General features: G+C 37.7%; 2 protein-coding genes and 1 long non-coding RNA gene across 3 annotated transcripts in view; 1 reads left to right on the forward strand and 2 right to left on the reverse strand.

Moving 5' to 3' along the window:
• LOC149678708 (uncharacterized) overlaps window positions 1-23,408 on the reverse strand; it is a 293,673-nt gene that overhangs the window by 235,665 nt on the left and 34,600 nt on the right. The gene's annotated exons all lie outside the window — the stretch shown is intronic.
• Window positions 204-1,275, reverse strand: LOC149678719 (uncharacterized). The gene is made up of 2 exons (XM_089836658.1): window positions 1,197-1,275; window positions 204-1,139 (listed from the first exon to the last, which is right to left on the reverse strand). The coding sequence occupies exon 2, from the start codon at window positions 1,115-1,117 to the stop codon at window positions 341-343; it is 777 nt and encodes a 258-aa protein (XP_089692784.1). The 5' UTR covers window positions 1,118-1,139; window positions 1,197-1,275; the 3' UTR covers window positions 204-340.
• LOC149678720 (ATP-binding cassette sub-family C member 1-like) lies at window positions 15,506-22,722 on the forward strand. Its single transcript, XM_089836959.1, has 9 exons — window positions 15,506-15,900; window positions 16,316-16,483; window positions 16,834-17,018; window positions 17,388-17,508; window positions 17,608-18,132; window positions 20,122-20,321; window positions 20,390-20,516; window positions 21,769-22,538; window positions 22,611-22,722. The coding sequence occupies exons 1-9, from the start codon at window positions 15,565-15,567 to the stop codon at window positions 22,720-22,722; spliced, it is 2,544 nt and encodes an 847-aa protein (XP_089693085.1). The 5' UTR covers window positions 15,506-15,564.

Here is a 23,408-nt window from a genome sequence, read left to right on the forward strand (position 1 = left end):
TAATTCATAAGTTCATGAGATGTGTTCCATAAGTTTGTCACTAGTTACTTAGAGCTTGTCATGAAGTGAAGAAGGTGAAACGGCATAGATTCTCGAAAATTGACGGCAGACGTACAGACTAAATTAGAAGATGGACTCCAAAACCGAGTGTAGTCAATTCTAGCGTCGTTCTCGTACTAGCTCTGAGTAAGACTCTAGCATTACGAAGTACACATAGTGTAATACTTATGGAACATATCTTATAACTTATGCTATTTGTCTTAAAGATATTCTTATAATTTGGAATAGTAATTTTTATAGTAGTATCGAGAGAATTAGTTAATTTCAAAAATATTTCGATTTAGTTACTGTTAATGGAAAATCCACCATCAACTAGTAAATTTGTTCCAGTTATAAAAGAGGCGTCATCAGAGGCCAGAAAAGCGATGGGCTTTGCGATTTCCATCGGCTCGGCGATTCTATTGAGGACGTGTTGTTTATTCGCGACATCAGCAAAGCTATCGACTTCTTCTTGGGAATAACCCGCGTTAACCCATATTGGCGTGGCAACCGCTGCGGGATTGACGCCGTTAACACGAACTTGATGTTTTCCAAGTTCCCTCGCTGCCGTTTTTGTTAAATGATCCAAAGCAGCTTTGGACATAGTGTACGAATGAAGACCCGGTGACACCCTGCTAGTAGCGGCGCTGGATACGTTAACGATATTACCCTTGCTGGTCTTCAAGTAGGGGGTGCACAACTTTATCAAATGAAAGACGGCTCTAGTGTTGGTTCTGATGTCCTTGTCAAAGACATCCAAGCTCGTTGTTTCCAAATCGTCCTCCAGAGGGATGCCGGCGTTGTTAACTAGGATATCCAGTTTCCCAAAGTGTGAAATTGTCTTGTTGACGATGTTAACGGCATCTTCTTCGACTGCAATGTCTCCAACAATAACGAGAACGTTCTCCGCAGATAGTCCTGTTGCAAGGCATTCTGAAGATGTTTTTGCTAGTTTGTCCTCATTACGTCCATTTATTGCGACTGAACAGCCTAATGAAGCAAAGTGGATGGCAGTTGCCGCACCGATACCAGAACTAGCGCCCGTTATGAGAGCAACCTTTCCGTTTAAGCTCGACATTTCTAACTGAGTTGAGAAGTGTCTAGAATCCAATATTACGAATCATCTAATGTATTTGAAGGCCATATACAACATTTACCCTCAACTTTATATACAAGTATATCTTTGACAAGAGATAAAAGAAAACAAGATGACCTGACAGCTGTGCCACAATAGTATCCACGTCGTTCTATACTTAATTAGAGCGTTTAAAAAGGAAAGATCAATTCTCATGCAGTACCAAAATCTAATTCGCAATTCACAATGCTGGTAACATTAGTCCTCTATCTCTCTCTCTCTCCCTCTCTCTCTCGCACTTTAACGTTTTTGAAATACTGATAGCTTATTTCTTTTTTTTTATTTAAATATATAATGCCATAAATATACTATTTAAAAAAAAATCACAAACGGAGAATTTTAAAAGTAATAATAACGATGTCGATAATCGATTGAATGGTAAGCTGTGTGTTTTTACAACCTTGTACTGTCAGGGCAGCATACTTGTTTTTTAATAAAGTATTTCATCTCTCTCTCTACGTACGACGTACTATTACTATTACTATTACTACCGGTCAGATGAAACTAATGGGAGGTCATGTAATATAAAATGTGGGTAAAAGTAAGTCAAGGATGTTTTTACAATGGAACAAAATCGATATAAAGCTGTATTAACCGTTTGAAGAGTAGCGAAGCTTTTATCTCCCGAAGGAAGTAGAAACCTTGGGCGTCACTTTTCTTTCACCCTATTTAAAAAGGGTCTGTAAAGGTGTCGGTGGACCGTTGATTTTTTTTATGAAAAAGTCGTTATTGACGTTACAATATACGGAAGTCTTTCTTTCTTTCCTGGAAAATTCTGTGTTATTCAGCCTTATCCGGCAGGTTATACAATTGGGCCAATCACAGTGCCTTTGCTATTGCTACCGTCGACGGTTCTAGCAAACGCAGCGGGGGTCTCGGACTTTAGTGAGTGGGGACTGGGGAGGGGGTGGCGGCTCACAACCAATCACAACTTCACAAGAGATGTGTGAAACCGTTTTACACCCGCGAAATAATAGTTCTTTGAGGCGTTTTACATCAGCTGCTGACGTCAATGATTGTAGGAGGGGTGTCGAGTGCCCTTTTCCAAAAAAAAAATAATAATAATTCAATGATCTGCCGACAACTTTACAGTCCCTTTAACAGATGGTAGTGGCATTAGGCACTACCTATTTTACACACGATCTTTTATTTGCCGCCTTCTCCCATAAAATAAATATTATTATTCATTAAAAGTATAAGAATATGAATAAACAGCGTGAAATGGGAAAAGTACACAATAGCAAAATTGTCACCACCACTCTTTGGATTTTCTTAGGACAGGATAAAATTAAATGGTATTTTCTTAAAAAAAAGTTTTTGATAAGAGCTAATATATTTTTCAATAGTTAGAAGCATCAATTTTGACATCAATAATAATTTTGAAACTATTTTATCTTTAATGAGTCGATTTTACTGCAGATCAATTAATTACCTCTAATTTAAACCGATTGAATAAATTTATTTACATCCGCTTTTCCAACATCCATTTCATTTTTACGGAAACCTTTTATCGTTAAATTATTTTTAGGGAATGCGTTTCCAAGGTATAATGGTAAAATTTTCAAGTACTCTTATGTCGTTCTACAGATAGAAGGCTCGCAAAATGTATTTCGCGTTTCAATTGATAATAAGGGTAGAGATTTCACAACGGCGAATAACATGGGTATGGTTATTTGCCCTTGTGAAATTATTATATTCATGGGTATTAGCTCACAAATTATTTTAAATAGAGTTATTCGGGTAAAACTATATAAATCAATATTTATCCAAAAATTGGAAGAAGAATTCCATTAAACGGTGGTTTCCTAGATCACCGCTTTATATCTTATATTTTTTTAACATACGTATGGGCTGCGTTCAGTAACCGGCATCAAAAACATCGATGACTAAAAGATGGCATCGATGTCTTACTGAACGGTTTTTCGCGTCTTTGTTCGTGTCGTCATGATGCTCATCGGATGCCCATCAGAAAAATCGGCTGTGAGAGGAGGTTTTTTTGATGAGCATCGGATTCATGATGTAAATTTCGTCATTTTGCGCCGCGACAATTAAAATAATGTAGAATTGACAAATATTATCCTTATCGATATTCGATAATAATACTAAAAAGCAATATATTATTTCGGTAAAAAATGGATTCTGACAGAATTTTGATTTAATTGATAAATTGAAGTACAATATCTTTGTAAATATTTCGGATCTATTATTTAAGAATCTGCAGTAACGTTATCATAATATCGTCGCCATTTTGAAAAGCATCGATTACACAAAATTGTGCCGTTCAACAACTGCAACGTCATCATGACGTCAAATGAACACCGATTTCATTTTCCCAAACATCGATGTTTTTCCTGATGAGTGTTACTGAACGCATCCATGGTCTCCTAACACTTGAGTTTAGGGCACCTGACGTCACCTTCTAGCACATTTTTGTTTTGTCATTGTTGAATATTTTTAGACTTTAATCAAATTTTATAAAAAAAACCAATCCGATAATCTGTAAAACACTATATTTTTTATTGCAACCATTTAAGAACAGTATGAAAGAAAAAACCTTTAACAGTAGTTTTTTAGACTATAGAATACGTCATTTCGTCTAACTGTAACCCGCAGCCCCTTATCTATAATTTTTTTCTTAAAAAACTCAAAAAACACCTTACAACCAGAATAGTAAACTAAATTCAAATCACTTTTCAACTAGAGCCCAGACCCAAAAGGTCAATTTTAAACTTAAGAAAATTTGTTGAATTGTCGCGGACGCTCCAAAAGAGAAAGATTTTAAACTGTAAATTGTCAACGTTAAATTGTGCTATTAAATAGTAAAAGTTCTTGTTAATATTAATTTCTCGTGAAATCTTTTAAAAACAAACTTATGATCACTATTTATGGATTTTTCAGTCGGTTCGTAAGTAGTCCGTGAGATATAAAACCCTAGCTCTCCCAGACCTATTCCACAGTCATAGAGAGTTTTTGATAATGTTTTAGTTTAACTACTGTATTTACGATGATATGTTCACTCTGGAATTCTGTCTCGTTTAATTAGCCTAGATTAGATCCAATTTGAGAAGAAATTTTAACCCTATAACTGTTTTGATGTTTTAAATGCGGATGAACTAGATTACTAGTTAGAAGGCGAATAATTTACTGAGTTGGTTGGTGTAAGGACGTTACACTTAATTAGCTTTTCACAAGCGTATAACAAAGGCGTTCTTTTCGAATAAGCGTTTTATTTCCTTTAATTAAGTGCAGTTTCAAGTTTGGATTGAGTTCAGAGTTCAATCCATTTCCCTTCATCAGCCAACAGGATAGGTTGGATATGATTATAGGGTAATGGTTCTTAAATACAACCAGTACCTTTATAATTTTGGATCAGTTCAGTTGGTCACATATTGAATGACTTATGATAGGTGTAGGACCAGGTCAGTAAAGATCCTTCTTATAAATTATCTACAGCAAACTAATGTATTGCATCATTTCCCCCAATGTGCCCATTGCTAGAGTTAAAAGGTCAAGTCTATAGCATCCGGAAAGTGTTGGCTGAAAATACATGCTTAATGTTTTAATGAATTTTATGAAATACTTTATCAAACTAAAAAACAATCCAATCCTGGACGTTCGTTAAATGATACCTCGGAAGGCTTATATCCATATTGGTGCTATCAGATTTTAACTATTTTGATGTTATCACCAACAAATTAAAAAATATAATTATTTTAAACTTTTCTAGCCCTACAACATAACTTTCGATTTACTTTATACTCTCGTTAATACTATAAAATAATTTAACTAATAAATTGGTTATTTGATGCATTTTCATTAATTATTAAAAAAATTAAATAATTTTCTGTTTTACTTTCATACTCTTTTTAATGTTATTAAGTCCTGGTCATGTAAAATTATTTCAATTTGCTTAATAATTTAACCTTATCAACTTCAATTTATTTACTTCTGGAAGTTCTGGTGGAAACCAAACTTATTTGAATTAGTAAGTAGTTACTCAGTTAACTTTTACATAAAAAAATTCATAAAATTCAAAATCTCATTCAAGTTAGTTTACCAAGCTTTCAAACAGTCTTACCAATGTGATTGCCTAATTTGTCATCATTTAATTCTTCATAGAGTGATGGTTCTCGATAAGGGCCGTATTACGGAATTCGACTCTCCACTTGCTCTCTTGAGAAATGAAAAATCGATGTTCTACGATTTAGCCAAAGATGCCAACATAATCTAGATAACTTTTAAGTTTAGCACCTATGCCTTACGTTTCATGTTACGTGTACAGTTCGTTTACGAAATACGTTTATCATTTCTTTTATTGCTAATATAGCAACTTCACTTGATCTTGGTGTGTTTTCTTAGTATAGAAAACATTCTAATTCTCTGAACTAGTTAAGATATCTATAATCCTAGGAACAGTAATTGCTCAAAGGAAATACTTAAACGTTTTCACCACTAAAATAATAATACACTCTTTAAAAGAGGAAATCAGAAAAGTTATTAATGGAAACAAATTATTAATTAAACGTTTCACCATCTCATCGTGATATAACACTACACTACGTCAATTGCGTTGTAGATTTTATGCTCTTCATTTTGTCGATTCATTTACTTAACGCATATGTGTAAACAATTTAATTCTTTTCTGTAGTCAGTGTAAGTCCAGCTTTGCATTAAGTGCATATAGAAAAAAGTAATATTTGACTTCCATTGTCAAATTAGAATCAAACCAAGGCAATTACCCATTATAAAACACTTTTCTGGTGAATATTTATTTTGACGTAGTCTTGGCCTAAAAAAACACAAATCAATATGCTCTGATACGCGAAATGTAAGAGGTTTGCTCTCCAAATTTCCTCAACCTCACCAGAAAACCTAATTATTGTATGGAGGGGTCTTTTGTTTTTAAAATAATAGCAGAAGAAAATAGGCTTCTGATAATAGGCTCTACAACAAATCTGAATTCTCGAAAAATTCTTAAGTCAATTCTAAAGGGATTGTTGTCTTTTCTCAAACTTAAAACAAGTGTGATTTTTTTTCTTTAACCTTAGTGGAGGGTGTGGGTTCTTAAATTATTTTAATTCCATATAAATTCATCTTAAAAATTTACTATTGCAAAAAAGGTAGAAAAAGCGTTGAAAGTGAGAAGCCTCGAATTTTATTTCTGATGTAGAACATTAATTTAAACCAAGGTCTGCAGTACAGAGGATTAAACTTATTTCCTCTACGCACATTCACTGTTAATTCGAAAAAGTTTAAATTATAAACTGCTTCGAAAACGAAGAATTTTAAAGACAGAATGAAATAATCTTGATGGAATAGCTTTTAAAAGTGAACCACTTATTTTTAAGACCTAATGGCTATTTTGTGGGAAGAAAGACTATCTGGTCTGTGCTGAATTACGCAGTATCCTCAGTTGGGAAGTGATAAGGGCCCCCGATGAATTAATGTAGAAATGGGGTCCCAAAGGCTCAGAAGGAAGAAGTCACCTCCGAAAAACCCAATTGTTCAACCCTGGACTAGTTATTTTCCCTTGAAGTCCATCGTCTTGGATTCTGTAGTATTCACGGCCTTAACATGTTTTCTTCTTTGTAATTTGAGATTCAGACCTGTCGTATCATTCGTCAAATTGCAATGAAGATTAGCTTCACGAAGATAATTGTTAAATAAATATTACTCTTTAAAGTGTTAGAGTCACCAAAAATCGCTATTTTTAAAACTAAAAGGTTTTAATCCCATCTGAAAGATTAAATCTTTCTGATTCAGAATATCTTTTTATATAATGCATTATAATTTTCCAAATATTATTAAAACCCCGGCTTTCGGAACCTACTCGCAGAATTTTTTCAAACTATTTTGACAGTCACGATTCGAGCGCGCGTGAGCACGCGGCACGCGCGACTCCGCAAGTCCTATTTTTTTATTGATAGGTGGTGCTTTCAAAGTGATCGAATTTGACGCGCGCGCGATGTTTAAAAACTAGGCTTAGCTCTCGTAATGAAATCTGTCTCGCGCTGGTCAACCGCTTATGACGTCACCAGGGTTATATTTATAATTCCGTTTAAACGAGGTATGTGAAATATCAATTTTCTTTTTCATATTACAAAATGAATAAATTTCTATAAGACTTTTTACCTTGGATCTATTGTTATTATAACCCAATTGATGTTTTAAAACGAAAATTAGCCACTTTTCAAAAAACGTGGCACTAACACTTTAAGATCAACAAATATGGTTTGCAATCAGCAATTTAAGATTATTATGTATATAATATTGACTGTGAATAAGGACAAAATGTACAGTTCATGAGACAAGTCTGGAATTTAGTCATTCAGCTCCAATGTATATGCATTAGTTCTAAAAAAAACTTGTGTTTTGCGAGTGAGACTCGATCAAGGTCTTACAATGTACAGTTTCAAAATATAGCCATAACGGTGTACAGGAAAACGTTCGTCGGATTAGTTACAAACCCTATAACTCCATATCGTCTAGTTTGTTAAACAAATTCGTCAAAAGTAGTGGCACTGTTTTTCATCTTCAAATGGGTTCCTTCTTATTAGATGACATTTGTAAATCTCCACTGTGGGTATGTTACGTGTTTATTACTTTACCAAGTATCTGATTATATTAATTGCTGGCATTTGCGTTTAATTATGAAGTTTCTAAATATTTTTAATAGAACGCAAATTTAACATGGTACACGGATGATCCGGATTTCACTCCGTGTTTTCAAAAGACCATCCTGGTGTGGGTGCCATGCGTGATACTCTGGTTGTTCCTCCCTTTGGAAATCGCGTTGATCGCCAAGTCAGAGCGGCGAAGCGTCCGTTGTTCTCAACTTTCGGTTACGAAAAGTGTGAGTTCTTATTTAGCGTGGATCATCGTTGTAAGGCACAAAATGCGGTGAACAGGATGAGCTCGTTCTTGGGACTGATTATTCTTCCTCTCGGGAATTATTTTTTAGGCAAATGTCCCCAAAGTTTCTAAAATGTAGGTACTATAGTTTTGCTTTGTGTTTTCAGCTCTTGGTTTTGTTACTGGCCGCAACTAGCGTCTTAAAATTCAGCAAGCAAATATACTACGGCGATTTTCAAGTCGTTGATAATTTGGCGGTCGTCCTTCAATTTGGAACTTATGTAAGACAATTTAATAAAATCCGTATCCAACGTTTTGTGGAAATAAATTGAACTCTCGTGTTGCAGATCTTGGCGTTATTCCTCATAATTTACGGCAGAGGGGGTGGTCCAGTGTTGTCCGGAATCCTTACACTGTTTTGGTTTCTCTTAACACTAACGCAAACCAGGAGCAGATGACAAAGGAGTCTCGGACGCTACCTTCCATAATGTAGAGGGCAATGGGATCCGCGAACGTCACGGTTATTAACCAAAATCATTACGCCAGTGCCACCTCTCGTAGGAAATTTGAGCTTTATTTTCCAACCAATAGCGTGGCTGCAAAGTCTCGAAAGGAGATCTGGGAAATCCCGTCTGGAGCCTCTCTTTAAAAATACGTATCGTCTGCTTATAATTAGCCTAGGCTTAACGAGTATTAGAGTTAAAAAATGGATTTCAACGGCTTTTTAATCTTTTTTTTAGACTAAAATTGATAATGAAAAGCCCAGCGAGTAACGTATGTACACTATTAAAAAACTAAAATGTGTTTCAGTGCCAAATTTTTCTAAATTTCTTCTTGAATTAAATGATAGCTACAAGAGGTTGGGAAAAGAAATCACTCACGAATCACGATCTTTTAAAACCCAAGAAGTAAGAGACAGTTATTTCGTTTCCAACCTCTTGTAGCAGTCAATTAATTCCTAACTTTAAGGTCACAAAATGTAGTCTTATCTTTTATCTTAATACCAACGATTACAGCTGTTTGAATAAAGTAATTATATTGTGTATATTTATGTCGCGATCGGGTAAGACGAACCTCAGTAGCCACCGTTAGTCCGTTATTACAAAAAAATTCCCAGCAGACTTTGGTGCCAGATATAATCCACCAAAAGCATCGTCTGCTATAATGTCTGATAGCGCCTCTATGGCAAACGATACCGCTACAGCTGTGACGTACGCGGGTCCCATTGCCCTCTATATTGTGGAAGCTAGCGTCCGAGACTCCTTTGTCATCTGCTCCTGACGCAAACTATCACACTGAGATCCACCATCATGAAATACTATTTACAAGTAAGCGAAGGTTTTACACTTCATAATAATTTTAAGGCAAAATAATAGCGCGAAATATTTCAGAACGACAAAGATGACAATTTTGGACTGGCAATTCAGTTGGTAATTTACCCTTTAGTAGTTGTTACCCTCGTATTACACACTCTGAGTGACGCCTCTTCCCACTACGAAAAACATACGTACACAATCGATGGCAAAATGGTAATACTCCACACATTTTGTTTTATATGTGATGTAAGTTCGACAATAGAGCTCTAGCCTTCTCGCTTGTCGTTCTCGATTTAGCTCCCAGTAAGGTTTTAGTGTCATACTAGTTGACAGAAAAGCATAGAGCTTATAAGAATCATTGTGCCCCCATTATATACCGCTTATTACTACGCGGTATTGTGGGCTGGGCTCGAGTACTAACGCCTCATAATTCTGACATCTTTGTAATTGTGAAACTTTCTGGGTTAAGAGATTCGGGTGCGCGCGCAAGGCTCAACGTGCAGCGAGATAGATTATTTGCCAGGTAATATTATTCCTGTATAATGACAGTTTAGCTTTTCCCAAAAATCCGCCTACGATTCCTATAAGCTGTATCACCAGGAGCAGATGACAAAGGAGTCTCGGACGCTAGCTTCCACAATATAGAGGGCAATGGGACCCGCGTACGTCACAGCTGTAGCGGTATCGTTTGCCATAGAGGCGCTATCAGACATTATAGCAGACGATGCTTTTGGTGGATTATATCTGGCACCAAAGTCTGCTGGGAATTTTTTTGTAATAACGGACTAACGGTGGCTACTGAGGTTCGTCTTACCCGATCGCGACATAAATATACACAATATAATTACTTTATTCAAACAGCTGTAATCGTTGGTATTAAGATAAAAGATAAGACTACATTTTGTGACCTTAAAGTTAGGAATTAATTGACTGCTACAAGAGGTTGGAAACGAAATAACTGTCTCTTACTTCTTGGGTTTTAAAAGATCGTGATTCGTGAGTGATTTCTTTTCCCAACCTCTTGTAGCTATCATTTAATTCAAGAAGAAATTTAGAAAAATTTGGCACTGAAACACATTTTAGTTTTTTAATAGTGTACATACGTTACTCGCTGGGCTTTTCATTATCAATTTTAGTCTAAAAAAAAGATTAAAAAGCCGTTGAAATCCATTTTTTAACTCTAATACTCGTTAAGCCTAGGCTAATTATAAGCAGACGATACGTATTTTTAAAGAGAGGCTCCAGACGGGATTTCCCAGATCTCCTTTCGAGACTTTGCAGCCACGCTATTGGTTGGAAAATAAAGCTCAAATTTCCTACGAGAGGTGGCACTGGCGTAATGATTTTGGTTAATAACCGTGACGTTCGCGGATCCCATTGCCCTCTACATTATGGAAGGTAGCGTCCGAGACTCCTTTGTCATCTGCTCCTGGTATCACAAGTAGAATAATCTTACACCAAGTTCCTAAGTAAGATTTTTTGCCGTAGCCTCTGTGTCTGAAAGTTCTGACGTTAAGCTTTTTAAAGTTTCTAACGGAGCTCGCGTGAATGGAGAGATAAAATTTCTAAAATCTCGGCCACGACCGAGAACGAGCTTTTGAAGCAGCGCTCCACAGCGGTGGAGAGTGAAGTAAAACAGGCGGGGCTAATTTTTTTTATCTGAGTAAGTTCAAGCATGGAGGGTTCATCCACGGTGTTTACGTTTTTTATGGCAACGGCGTATCGTGTGGAGTGCTAACGTTTTTAAAGAGGGTGATTAAGTCGACTTAATGGATAAATTAGAAGCCGACAGAATTATTTTTACTATACTGAGTTTGTTTTAAGAGCCCTAAATCCGTTTCGTTATTTGTAACTTGCTCCGCCGTAACCAGAAGAAAATAGGGGAAGTGGGTAGCTTGGGCAACTTCGCGAGGCGTCCCGTTTACGGATTTTTCGCGCCATTTCCCTCCCCGTGAGGGTGAAGAGAGATAGGATTTTTACGCGCATTAACACACGAGTGACGTGATTCTGTGGACAGTACGGTCCTACGCCTTCCAACTGACTAGAGGCGTCTGCTAGAGGCAGTGAGGCACTCAGGCAGAATGGCAGAGGCTGGAATCGAGTGGTAAGTACTAAATTCATAACTTATTTTAAAATATGTCTTTATTTTTAAATACAATGTTATTTCTAAGTTCCAGGGAAAAAATTAACTTGTCCGAAGTTTTAAACTGTGATAGGGAAGAGTTCAAAGTAATAAAGTTGTATCCAAGTTGTTGTAGTTTGATTTTTAACATTGGGATTGTTTTGGGTAGATCTTACTTTTCCTTTCAACACAGCCTGAGTTTTCTTATCGGTAGTTTCCTTTACGTTAAATCACACTGCGTACTCTTAACGACATTCATTTTATTAAATAACCGACTTTTCGTCCTTAATTAAACCAATATCCGCATTAACCCGTTGCCTGACGTAACCCTAACTCAAACTGAAGCACAGCAGAAATATAAGCAGACTACACAAGTTAGTTCCACAGTTCGCTACATGGTGGCGTTCGCAATGAAATCTGGTACTATTTTATGCTTCGCGCCGATTGGCCAGATTCAAATTTTAAGGGTGGTAGGGGAATCGACCATTGTAAGTGAGAATCACTGGACGACTTGTCTGGCTCAAGGCTACGGCTACCCACTTCCCCTATTTTCTTCTGCCGTAACGTAAACTCCGATCGTCTAATAAGATCTCCGTCTCTCTATTGGCCGAGAAGCTCATCGCAAGCGGACCCAACCTCCAATCCAAAAATTGAAGTTTCGTACCTTTTATAAGGGGGGGGGGTGGAATTTTTTTAGTGAGAGCCAGCTTTCCGCGGCTGATGTTGGTTGGCGCCGAGAAAAAATGTTAGGAGAGAAAAACTTTGGGTGTTCAACCACCATTTACTCTACAGTAGATACATTCGGCCTAGCCTTGGGATATCAAGTTTTAGGAACACTCGAGATGAGACGTTCGTTAGAGAGAACCGGACACACAATACCCTCATTCCTAAGCTGGAAAGCTAGGTCCTTGGTGTTAGATTATTCACCCTGTGGCTGTATGGATGCCTGTTATGGAACGTAGGAACTTAATTTCTTTATAAAAATTCCTTAATAAATGATGATTATTTTCAAACATTGAGAAATCATGGGAAGATGACGCATCGTTGTGTTCACGCATGGTTCATTCATGGCTTACGAGGTAAATCTGGTCCCGTTTTCTTGTATATTGACCTTTTTTAATCACTGTACTTTAATTTTACCTTTCATGTTTTTCATTTTAATTCTAAACTAATTGTAGTGCCTTGTGGAAAGGTTGGAAGAAAAACCTGGGGCCATCGGATGTGTACGACTTGAATGACTCGGAGCGAGCGCTGACTGTCTCGCGCCTTTTCAAGAAGCACTGGAAGCCCCAAGCTGAGACCAAAAGTGACGGCGATGAAATGGAAATGAAAAGCTTTTCGGAAGAACGAAACAGAACCAAATATCAAATAAAGTCAATCACTTGGCCCTTGTTGAGGACAATCGGGCCTTGCATGATTGCTGGAGTGGTCTTTCAGTTTCTGTCCGATGCAGTGTCTATCGGTCCTGCCCTTTTGACAGGGTAAAGAATTACACTTTTTCAGTCATATAAGAAACGTCACAACGCCATAAGTGCTTATTTCTAAAAAATCAAGAATATAAGATTTAATTGAAACAAAAAAAGAATGAGACTGTAACATGGTTTTCACTTAAAGCGTAAAATTAAGTTCCTTCGTTGTTGTCAGTTGGTTATGGTCCAATCACATCTGCCATAATAATTTCTGATTGTGTGGTCAACTGTCTGCAATTAATAAAATAAACTTATAAGCTAATAAACAGAGTTAATTAGTGTTCTCAGTGCACTTTTGTTTTCAGTTCCATTATTGACTATTCTTCGAGCGAAGATCCTTTGTGGAAGGGGATTTTCTACGCTTGCCTCTACGGTTTGGCCGGTCTCGCGCAATCTTTGTTGCAAGAAGGCAGCGACATTTTCCACACCAAACTAGGACTGAGACTCAAATCCGCCACCATGCACGTTCTGTACAAAAAAGTAAGTATTATCCTCAGAGTAGGACGCTAGTTCACTAATGAAATTCGTCAAAGCAGACATTTCGCTTGACAAGCAGCGATCGACGTGACCTGACAATGGGCGAAATACTGAACACGATGTACGTCGACACGAACAGATTCCAAATTCTGTCACCGCAACTGGGCCTCTTGTGGTCGGTTCCGGTACAAACAGTACTGTGCTTCGCCTTCATGTATCATGAATTGGGCTATTCAGCCTTTGCTGGCGTCGTACCTATTTTCGTTCTTCTTCCATTGAACTATCTCAGCACCAAGAAATGCAAAGAATTGCAGGTAAATGTTATCCAACTAAAACACCGCTAGATCGTAATGGGAACCATACGCATAAATTAATAACAATCTCCAGCCTTTTCAAAAATTCCTATTCAAGATAATGTAGCCTAATTTTAAAAGCCAAAAATGCATGGAAGGCTTTCGTCTTTCCCGCGTCTGTGCACGTGTTCCTGCTTGGTAGAAAGTAATTTATAACATCGCCTTTTACATTCAGAGCCTGCATAAAAACAAGTTGCCTCTTTATTGAGGCGAATATAAACTGTGGAGTTTTTGTGAATGGTTTCTTGAATGATCTTGTTTATTAGATTGAACTGATGAAGCTGAAAGACAACAGAATGAAAATGATGAGTGAAATCTTGAACGGAATCCGCGTCTTGAAGTTGTACGCCTGGGAGAGATCATTCCAGAAAATCGTTCTCGAAATCAGGAAGAAAGAAATTGTACTCATGAAAAAACAGGGTCTCTTCCAAGCAATAAACACGTTTATAACTGCTCTCATACCGGTTTTGGTACGAACGTAATTTATATAAATATTATCGATCCTTGGGGACGAATCAACTTCAAGGCTTGTAATCTCTTTTACCTCCATATTGATTTCAAGCTCTTATATTGTTTCTAAATTTTTATATCTTGTCTCATACCGTTTTTTTACGAACGTAAAATGTTTATAAGAATTTTATTATTATTATCGATGATGGCACATAGAAGTGTAGAGATTTCAGATACGTTAGGTCTATTAGTTTAGTCTCTATTATTTATTAGATGTCCCTGAAATCTCTACGCTTACGCCAGGCTGAAGAATGCGATAACACAACATTTTAGCGATGAAGTAACAACATGGATTGAAGTTGGTTTTATTTTTAGTGGTCGTGATCTCTTTTTTTTTTAATTATTCAACTTTAAGGCTAGAAATGTCTTTACTTCCATATTGATTTTAAGTTCCTACATATATTGTTTCTAAATTTTTAGATTACTTCACCATGTTTTGCCATGTACGTTTTAATTGACGACGATAACGTTCTCACCTCGAGGAAAGCTTTCGTCTCTTATCAGTTGGTGCGATTATTAGCGACGTCAATGCATTTCTTACCGGATTTAATAAATACCTTAGTTTTGGTAAGAAGGGGGTCAGGGAGTGTCAAACATAAATCTACTTTTTCTACTAAATATATTACCTGTTTTCCTGTAATCACACGATTGTCACATTGACCTTCCTTTTAGTTAAAAAACCTCAAATCGACGCAAATTCACTTAGTAATTCCTTACAGACACACGTCTCGGTAAGAAGAATTGCGAACTTGTTGAATCGTGGGGAGACCAAACATTACGTAAAGCAGATGGCTAGCGATGCAAAATTTGGTATGTCAATTAATTACGGACTTGAAAAAACGAAATTTGTCCCTTGTTATTTCGGGCAGCTATTCCTACGCAAAAGGATCAATTAAAGCTCAAAACTAATCGTGGTTAAAAGGTAGAAGCGCGAAAGAGACAATTGAAGGAACTTCTTCAGAACTTAACCCACCAATCTGGTGCGTTGGTGTAAACAGATAATGTTCTCCCATAATCATCAGGTTTATTCCCACAGTAGCTTTATCCCGCAGGTGAAAAGCAAATCTTGGTTTGAAGTTACTTTGACCTTGAGCAATATCCGATTTTAGAAAGAAACCCCGCAAATACCTTATTTATTTGTAAAACAAACCAATCAACGTGTGACCATGTCGCTCATAAAGATTCTCGTTTCTTCAGATTGTTAGAAGATAATTCTGAACTCACAATTGGTCAATTGATTTCTTTGAAAATTTCAGCAATTGAGATTCAGAAGGGAACGTTTCATTGGAACATGGAAGGCGAAGCAGCGGCTTCTCTTAAGGACATAAATTTGAAAGTGTCCCGAGGCTCATTGGTGGCCGTGGTGGGTCCGGTGGGTTGTGGCAAGTCTTCGCTCTTGTCCGCTTTGGTTTCCGAGATGCAGAAGGTGAAGGGTGAGGTGAGAGTGGCCGGGAAAGTGGGATACGTCACTCAACAACCCTGGATCCAGAACGCCTCGCTCAGAGAGAACATACTCTTTGTCGACGACATGGACCAGGAAAAATACAACAACGTCATATGCGCATGCGCACTGCAACCGGACCTCGACCAGCTACCCGCTGATGATGAAACGGAGATCGGAGAAAGAGTAAGTATTATTGAAATCAACAACATGGCCCAAGGTCTACGCCACAACGTTCTCTACTTAATGAGAACATTTAAGTGTTCCGTCCAGTGCGGCTTAACCTGATTATCTTAGGATAAGCTAATAATCATGGAAGGTTGGGCGCTTCCGCCCCCCTAACATAGGACAGTAGATGTTATCGAACGCATGCTCCATGAACCACTTCCACGGGAAGTTGTGGAAAAATATTGAAGAACATAGCACGCTGTTCTCGAAAAACCTGGTGTTAAGGCGTTTTATTACTAGGGTCATAGATGCCTGTTATACGTTGCATCAGAAGTAATATAAGAAACCTCCCAATGTTGGGAATTTTCTTATAATACCCCTGGTTGCATAATAGCCATGCAATATGTGTTTGTTTACCAATTTTAAATGATAGGGTATCAACTTGAGTGGTGGTCAGAAGCAAAGGGTCAACGTGGCTAGAGCCATATATCGCAATGACGATGTTTATCTCTTTGATGACCCGTTGGGAGCGGTTGACTCGCACGTAGCCAAACATCTCTTCAACGAAGTCATCGGACCAAAAGGATTACTTCGAAAGAAAGTAAATTACCCTACTCTTACATTTTCTACGAAAGATACTAATTAGAGTGTTCGACATGTCGTTTCGTATAAATCCCAATAGTAGTTGAAAGAGGAACCCCGGTTTCTTTAATGTTAAATAAACTTCAGCTGACATCTCGTATATACATATTTATCTAAGCTGAATATATTTTGATTTGAATCCGCAAAACTTCAATAATAGCGGCTCGAAAAATTATCAAAACATAGATGCTGAAAGTGACTATGTAACCCAAAAAACTCTTATGAGCTGCTCGCGTTTGAAAGTTCCTTCTGTTTGTTAGTTCCTTGCTCGCTCGACAAATTACAATTGTATGATTCAATCTTTAACAGACGAGAGTATTGGTGACGCACAACTTGAGCTTCATTCGAGAAGTGGACGAGATCTTCTTCATGAACAACGGACGAATCATCGAGCGGGGAACCTATGACGAAATCATTAGTCGTCAGGGAATGGCCAGAGATTATTTCGGGCAACACATGAGTGACATGAGTGACGGAAATAAAGAAGAACCGCCGTAAGTAAATTTCGAGCTATAGGGAGAGGGCGTTTGTCAGGGAAGGAAAGAACATCCGACGTCATTTTATACCTCTACTTAGGGGAGCGTTTGTAGGCGCGACACTGAAATTCCCCCATTAGGAAGATGGAATCAAGGTAAGAGATATAAGCCTATGACGTGGCAAGAATGGGTTTGCCCTCTCCCTATAGGCCAATCTACTCTTTCTTCAGCCAGTACACAGTAAAAATGCGAAAAAGCTTCAAGTCATAAAAATTAACCATAATGTATACAAAAAAGCTGGCGAAATTCTTTGTTGGCAACCGCCATTTTAAGTTTCTCGAATGGATTCTTTCTAAGTGAACACTGCTAATTTAATGAAATTTGGTAATTGAAATTTTGTAGTTCTTTACTCACCAAAGTTGAGAGATTCCATCTTGCATCCCAAGGAAAATTCTCGGATGAAGATGAGGCAAAACTCGTGACTAAAGAGACGCTCAAAAAAGGAAACGTATGTGCTCTTTAAAATACGAGGGGAATTTGGACTTTCTTGGCTCCTTGTGAACTAATTATCTCTACACACATTTCCCTCGTTATTTTGTATTTGCAGATATCCGTATCACAATACAAACAATATTTTAAAGCCTACGGTATAACATGGTATGCGATCGTCTCCCTATTAATCACCAGTTGTGTAGTCTTCAATTTTACGTCAGTGCTCTGGCTGTCTCTGTGGTGCGCCGACTCTAAGGAAGATTTTAAAGCGAACCCAGACTTAAAGGCAACCCGTATAACGGTCTTAATCATTCTTGGTCTAAGCCAGGCCATTTCAGTATTTTTCTCTATAATCTTGAACATCTTTCGTTTTCTACGAGCGGCAAACTGTCTACATGGGAAAATGCTCGACAGCGTGTCTCGTTCTCCTATGTCCTTCTTTGACACGACTCCCGTTGGAAGGATACTCAATCGTTTCTCCCAAGATATCGATGCCCTCGACCAGCAATTACCTCAAGTGTTATCGCTAACCCACAGAGGAGTGATATTTTTAGTTGTTTACACGATTGGAGTTGCAATATATTTACCATTATTCATAATTCCATGCATTGTTGTTTTCATTGGATACCTTTTACTACAGGTAAGAATTCGGTTTTAGTCTCCATACATAAGTAATTATTCAATACACTCTCAATTGTTAATTGTTGTGGTTAACGAGGATTTCGTATCGAATAAGGGTTAGCCACTTTTTAACTCTCCGAGTGACGATCACGTCATGGAGAGGTATTTCACTAGACGTATCTGTGTGTTATTTGTCTGTCAGCGCGTTGCCAGTTGGAAAATCGGGAAAAACGTGTTCTAAGAAAGCAATTTTTAACTTCTACTCCCAATGTTAGGATTAAGAAATACGCGGCGATAGGCTAGGGTTACGAGAAACGTCTAGCCTCCCAACGGCAGGGCTTCCTTCAAAGGTTCACGCAATTACGGGTTTCCTTATCATTCATTGTGAATCAATCGCCTTATAGGGTCAGTATGCATAACTGTGGACACTTTTTGCATAACCTTGAATAACTTCCGTTGCTTATATGTTAGACTCAAAATTAAAAAAGCAATGGAGAGAAGCATTCTTAAGACACATTCTCACAAGTTTTCAACTTTTTAAATGGAATACATTTTTCACAAAGTAGAGTTCCCCAAAGGCCGAATTCGTGCTCAACTTTGGACACTTCTATGTAACTTTGGACGCCCCCTTCCTAACTTTGGACACCCCTTCCTAAATTTGGACAGCGAAAAAAGGGTGACTTGGGGACGCATTAGGCGAATCACAATTTCAAAAGTAAAAATATAGGCTTAGCCTAGGCCGACCTAGACGTATGCCTAAAATATATAAAAAATCAGAAATTTCTTTAAAACAAACTTTATTAAATATGGGGCTACTTATGTAGGTTTTTAGGTATATAGGGCCTAGGCCTATTTAGGCCTACCTATACTTCATTCCTTTTAGGCCTATAGGGGGGAATAAAATGTTTCTTTTTAAGCCCAGTCCTACATCTACTAGGCCCATTGCAAAGGCTAATATCGCGAGTTAATTAGGGTTAACAAACGGAGAAATCGGCCAGCATGAAAGTGTCCAAAGTTAGAAATTTGCCCAGGTGTTTTTAAAGCTGAATATTTCGTCGAATTTCCCGCGTAAGACAGTGTTTAAAATACGGATTATGAAGCCAAATGTTGCTCTTTCGAATGGATTCTAGTTTGTTCAGGTATGATTTCTCTAATTTTCGTCAAACCTTATTTCCCGGGACCAAAGGGTTGACCCCCGTCAAATTTGGCCGTAATTTAAATGGACGAGTTTGGGGAGTGGGCTAATTTGGCTCGTAACGTAGTCGGATGTTATTCTACGACTTTGAAGTATTTTGTTCTAAATTCCTCACATTCTAAGCTTTAAAATAAGCTATTTCATTATCAATTTGATGCATCCAGTAATTAAATATGATTTTTATAATAAAAGTGTCTAAAGTTGCAGCTGTCCAAAGTAAGGCACACTGACCCTATACCCTAAATTTACAAAAAAAATGTTAAAGAGGCATACGCTTGAATTCAAACGTCAGCAATAGCTATACTTAAAATGATTTTAGGAAAAACGTTTTTTTAAAACAATTTAACTAGAATTAAGGTAAATAAATGACGATTAAAATAATTAGTATCAATTATATTTATTGAATTATTTAAGAAAAACCTCTTAATTGCGTCTCGACTCGGAGAGGTTAATTTTGGTTTCCCAACTTGTGATCCTTTATTGTCTTTATAATCAGGGAGTTGGTTGCATTTCAAAACTTGAAGCTCTTCAAAGAAAATTCAGAAAAGTTTTTTAAGCAAGGCAAATTCCTTCATAGCTCCGGAAAGAGGCCTGTAATTTTTTTCTCCATCCAGGATTTCCCTGCCAAAATTAATATAATTTCAATTATTTGAAATATTGAACAGCTTAAAATGTTTTGGCATTCATTTATTTTAACGCAAAATGTTGTAGAACGCACGCGCATTTTACCCGCGGCATCCTCTCTCTTACTCCTGGTTTACATTAATACAAAGTGTCGCATTTAATCTCAAGATTGTGCAATGTCTTTCACAGCGTTTCTTGATGTCGAGCAATCGTCAATTGAAGCGGATAACAAGCTTGAGAAATTCCTTCTTGTTTTCGCACGTGGGAGGATCTGTGGCTGGCAGCACTGTCATCAGGGCGTGTGACGCCGGAGAGAACTTTGAAGGACACTTCCTCAAACTGATCGACGAATGCACTGCCGCTAACTACATGATGAACATGGCGCAAAGGTAATTTTGTAATTCCAAGTCATTATTCATTTCCCCATGCAGTTCAATAAAATGCAATTTCTTTCCAGATGGCTGACTGTACGCTACAATATCTTGGGCAATTGCTTGATGTTTTGCACCGCAATTTTCGTAGTTTTGAGCGAAAGGACTCTGTCAGCTGATTTTGTAGGAGCGACCTTGGCTAATGCCGATCGGGTAAGCACTACTAATGAAGTGGAGGCGAGAAATCAAAAATTTAACAATGTAAAATCTCTGCTGATTTTTCGGTTAACTCTTGATATTAGCGTGATAGTAAAACTTCGCTTAAGTGAGACGATACGAAAAGGACCAATAGTTACTGAATTCAAAGAGTACCTCTAGAAATTGCAGGGATTTCAATCTGAGATTGATACAGTATAGCGATGCTAAGGAATGTATCACTGAAATAAAGTTTAGCTACGATGTAATTGTAGGTTATGTTCTCCATTCTTCTATGTTTTATTCCTAAGAGTAGAAGGTATTTTGGTTGCCATTCTGGTACGTTTTGTAGAATACGTTTAAAATGGAGTAGCATTTTCAAGCCCTTTTTAGTACTTGATACGCGTTACTATGCTGATAAATTGCAATGTTTTAAAAGTTATATTCCTAAAAATAGATTTTGGCCATTAGGCAAGTAGTAAGATAGGAAGAAAGCACTGGAAACTGTAGGTTTTGCAAGGAACCTTTTTAAATCTCTATTTATTGAGAAGAAACGTTTCCCTTCCAACTCTGATTTAAATCGTCATCTCTAAACTTTCGTGTAAAAACAGTTACGCCTTTACTCGGGTTGATTTTATTTTGAATTTTCTGTTATCGAACGCAATGATAGAATCTTATTTGATCGATTAAATATATATCGAGTTTCCTTTGCCATTGTTATATTATGTCGTTTATAGTACTTCTTTTGAAAAAAGTTACTCCCATTGAAAGCGCGGCTATGTTCATTTCAAGGGGGTATAGTGAGTGAGTCAGTGACGGTGTCTTCTATGCGAATTTAGTTTTTAAGTGTGAAAACATTTTAGGGTACTTATTTGTCTTTTGCAAAGGATCGTACCTCTATTAGGAAGGAAAGGGAAATTATAACTTCCATCTGACCCTCGAAATCCTTTAAACTTTTGGGGGGATTATATTGAACCTCTCGTTTGGAATTACTTTCGATCAACAAGGTTAAAATGGTCTCTAATCAGGATTATTTTTGCCCCAAAAATCGATTAAATAAGAGTATTTTTAATGTATCATTTTTTGATTCTTAAGATATATATCAATATTCTCACATTAAAGTCGTAATCACTATGAAACCTATTATGTTCGTTAATATAATTGGTAAATTTCGCCTGTATTTTGAAATGCAGATGCGGAGGCCTTTCTGTTACGTGGTACAATTATTTACTTTCTACAAATAAATGAAATTAAAATTTTGTAATCACAGCTTCTGCAATTTCTGAAAATCTTTATCTCTGCCACTACGGGTTTGGAATCAAATGTCGTCTCCATTGAAAGAGTTGACGAATACTGTCGTTTGGAGTCCGAAGCCGAGTGGGAGAAACCAGAATGTCAACCACCAGCGGACTGGCCTCAACGAGGACAAATCATATTCCAAGACTACAGCACCAGATACCGAGAAGGATTGGACTTGGTCTTGAAGAACTTAAATGTCAAGATCGAAGCGGGAAAGAAGGTGGGCGTGGTGGGGCGGACAGGAGCCGGAAAGTCGTCGCTGACGCTGGCACTCTTCCGTCTCATCGAGGGGGTACGCGGTCAGATCGTCATAGACGGAGTGGAAGTGGAGGGACTGGGCTTGTCGGATTTGCGTTCGCGGCTGACCATCATCCCTCAAGAGCCCGTACTCTTCTCGGGCACGCTCAGACTCAACTTGGATCCTTTTGAACAAAACGATGACCAGCGACTGTGGGCCGCTCTCGAGCACTCGCACCTGAAATCCTTCGTGGCCTCACTCGAGCAGGGACTGGATCACCCCGTGGCCGAAGGAGGTAACAACCTGAGTGTCGGACAGCGTCAGTTGGTCTGCTTGGCTCGTGCTTTATTAAGGAACACCAAGATCCTGATCTTGGACGAAGCCACGGCGTCGGTTGACATGGACACCGACGTTCTCATTCAAGAGACCATCAAAAAGGAATTTGCCAACTGTACCATTATCACTATCGCGCACAGAATAAATACCATCTTAGACTACGACAAGTTAGTATACCAAACTATTAAACAGGCTTACCAATGTGATTGCTTAATTTTATATCTTCTAAATTTTCAAAGGGTGATGGTTCTCGATCAGGGACGAATTACGGAATTCGACTCTCCACAAGCACTCTTGAGGAATGAACGTTCAATGTTCTACGCTTTGGCCAAAAATGCCAACATAATCTAGATCACCTTTAAGTTAAGCATCTATGTCTTACTTTAATATTATGTACACTTCGTTATGAGTCTAACAACAGCCTATATCGTTTATTGTATTACTAATACCTGGAATTTATACCCCTTCTTGGAACAGGTCAAGAAATAATTTCCTAGTACTAAAACCTAAAACCAAAAAGGAAATATTTCTATATTTTACATCTTACGTACCGGGGTCTGGGGTACGAACGAACGCTTCTAAAACATTTCCCCCAGTATTACCATAAGTTTATGAGATGTTTTCCATAGGTATGACGCTTCGTAATGCTAGAGACTTACTAAGAACTAGTTCGAGAACGAGGCGAGAATTTACTACACTCGGTTTTGCACTCCGTCTACCTATTTATATTCTACTGAGCCTTTGACAGCGCCTCACCAGGCGTAGCTTTACGTGAATCTATAACCTACGCCACTTTACGACAAGCTCTCAGTAACCAGTGGAACACATCTTATGAACTTATGGTGTTACTGATACCAATCTGGCAGATTTGTCAAATTCAGTAACGAAATGAGACTGCGCATAAAGAACAAACATAAAGGATGTCTTAAATACTTTTATGTAATAAAAATAAAAACAATTTCTTTAAAGAAACAAACCTGGTAAATTATTGTAATTAAATTAACATTTTATGCATCCTTGAGAAAAAAGGATAATAG

Source organism: Phalangium opilio, unplaced genomic scaffold (assembly GCF_054372755.1).
Source record: "Phalangium opilio isolate 3A_F unplaced genomic scaffold, DU_Popi_V2 ptg000042l_1, whole genome shotgun sequence".
NCBI classification, from domain to species: Eukaryota; Metazoa; Arthropoda; class Arachnida; order Opiliones; family Phalangiidae; genus Phalangium; species Phalangium opilio.

What these genes read in the sequence shown, in the direction of transcription:
- LOC149678719 (XM_089836658.1), bottom strand. Translation starts at nt 1,117, where the DNA reads ATGTCGAGCTTAAACGGAAAGGTTGCTCTCATAACGGGCGCTAGTTCT.
- LOC149678720 (XM_089836959.1), top strand. Translation starts at nt 15,565, where the DNA reads ATGGAAGGCGAAGCAGCGGCTTCTCTTAAGGACATAAATTTGAAAGTG. An exon ending in AGACGCTCAAAAAAGGAAAC is followed by an intron (nt 17,509 to 17,607) that starts GTATGTGCTCTT and finishes TTGTATTTGCAG; the next exon opens with ATATCCGTATCACAATACAA. An exon ending in TTGGATACCTTTTACTACAG is followed by an intron (nt 18,133 to 20,121) that starts GTAAGAATTCGG and finishes TGTCTTTCACAG; the next exon opens with CGTTTCTTGATGTCGAGCAA.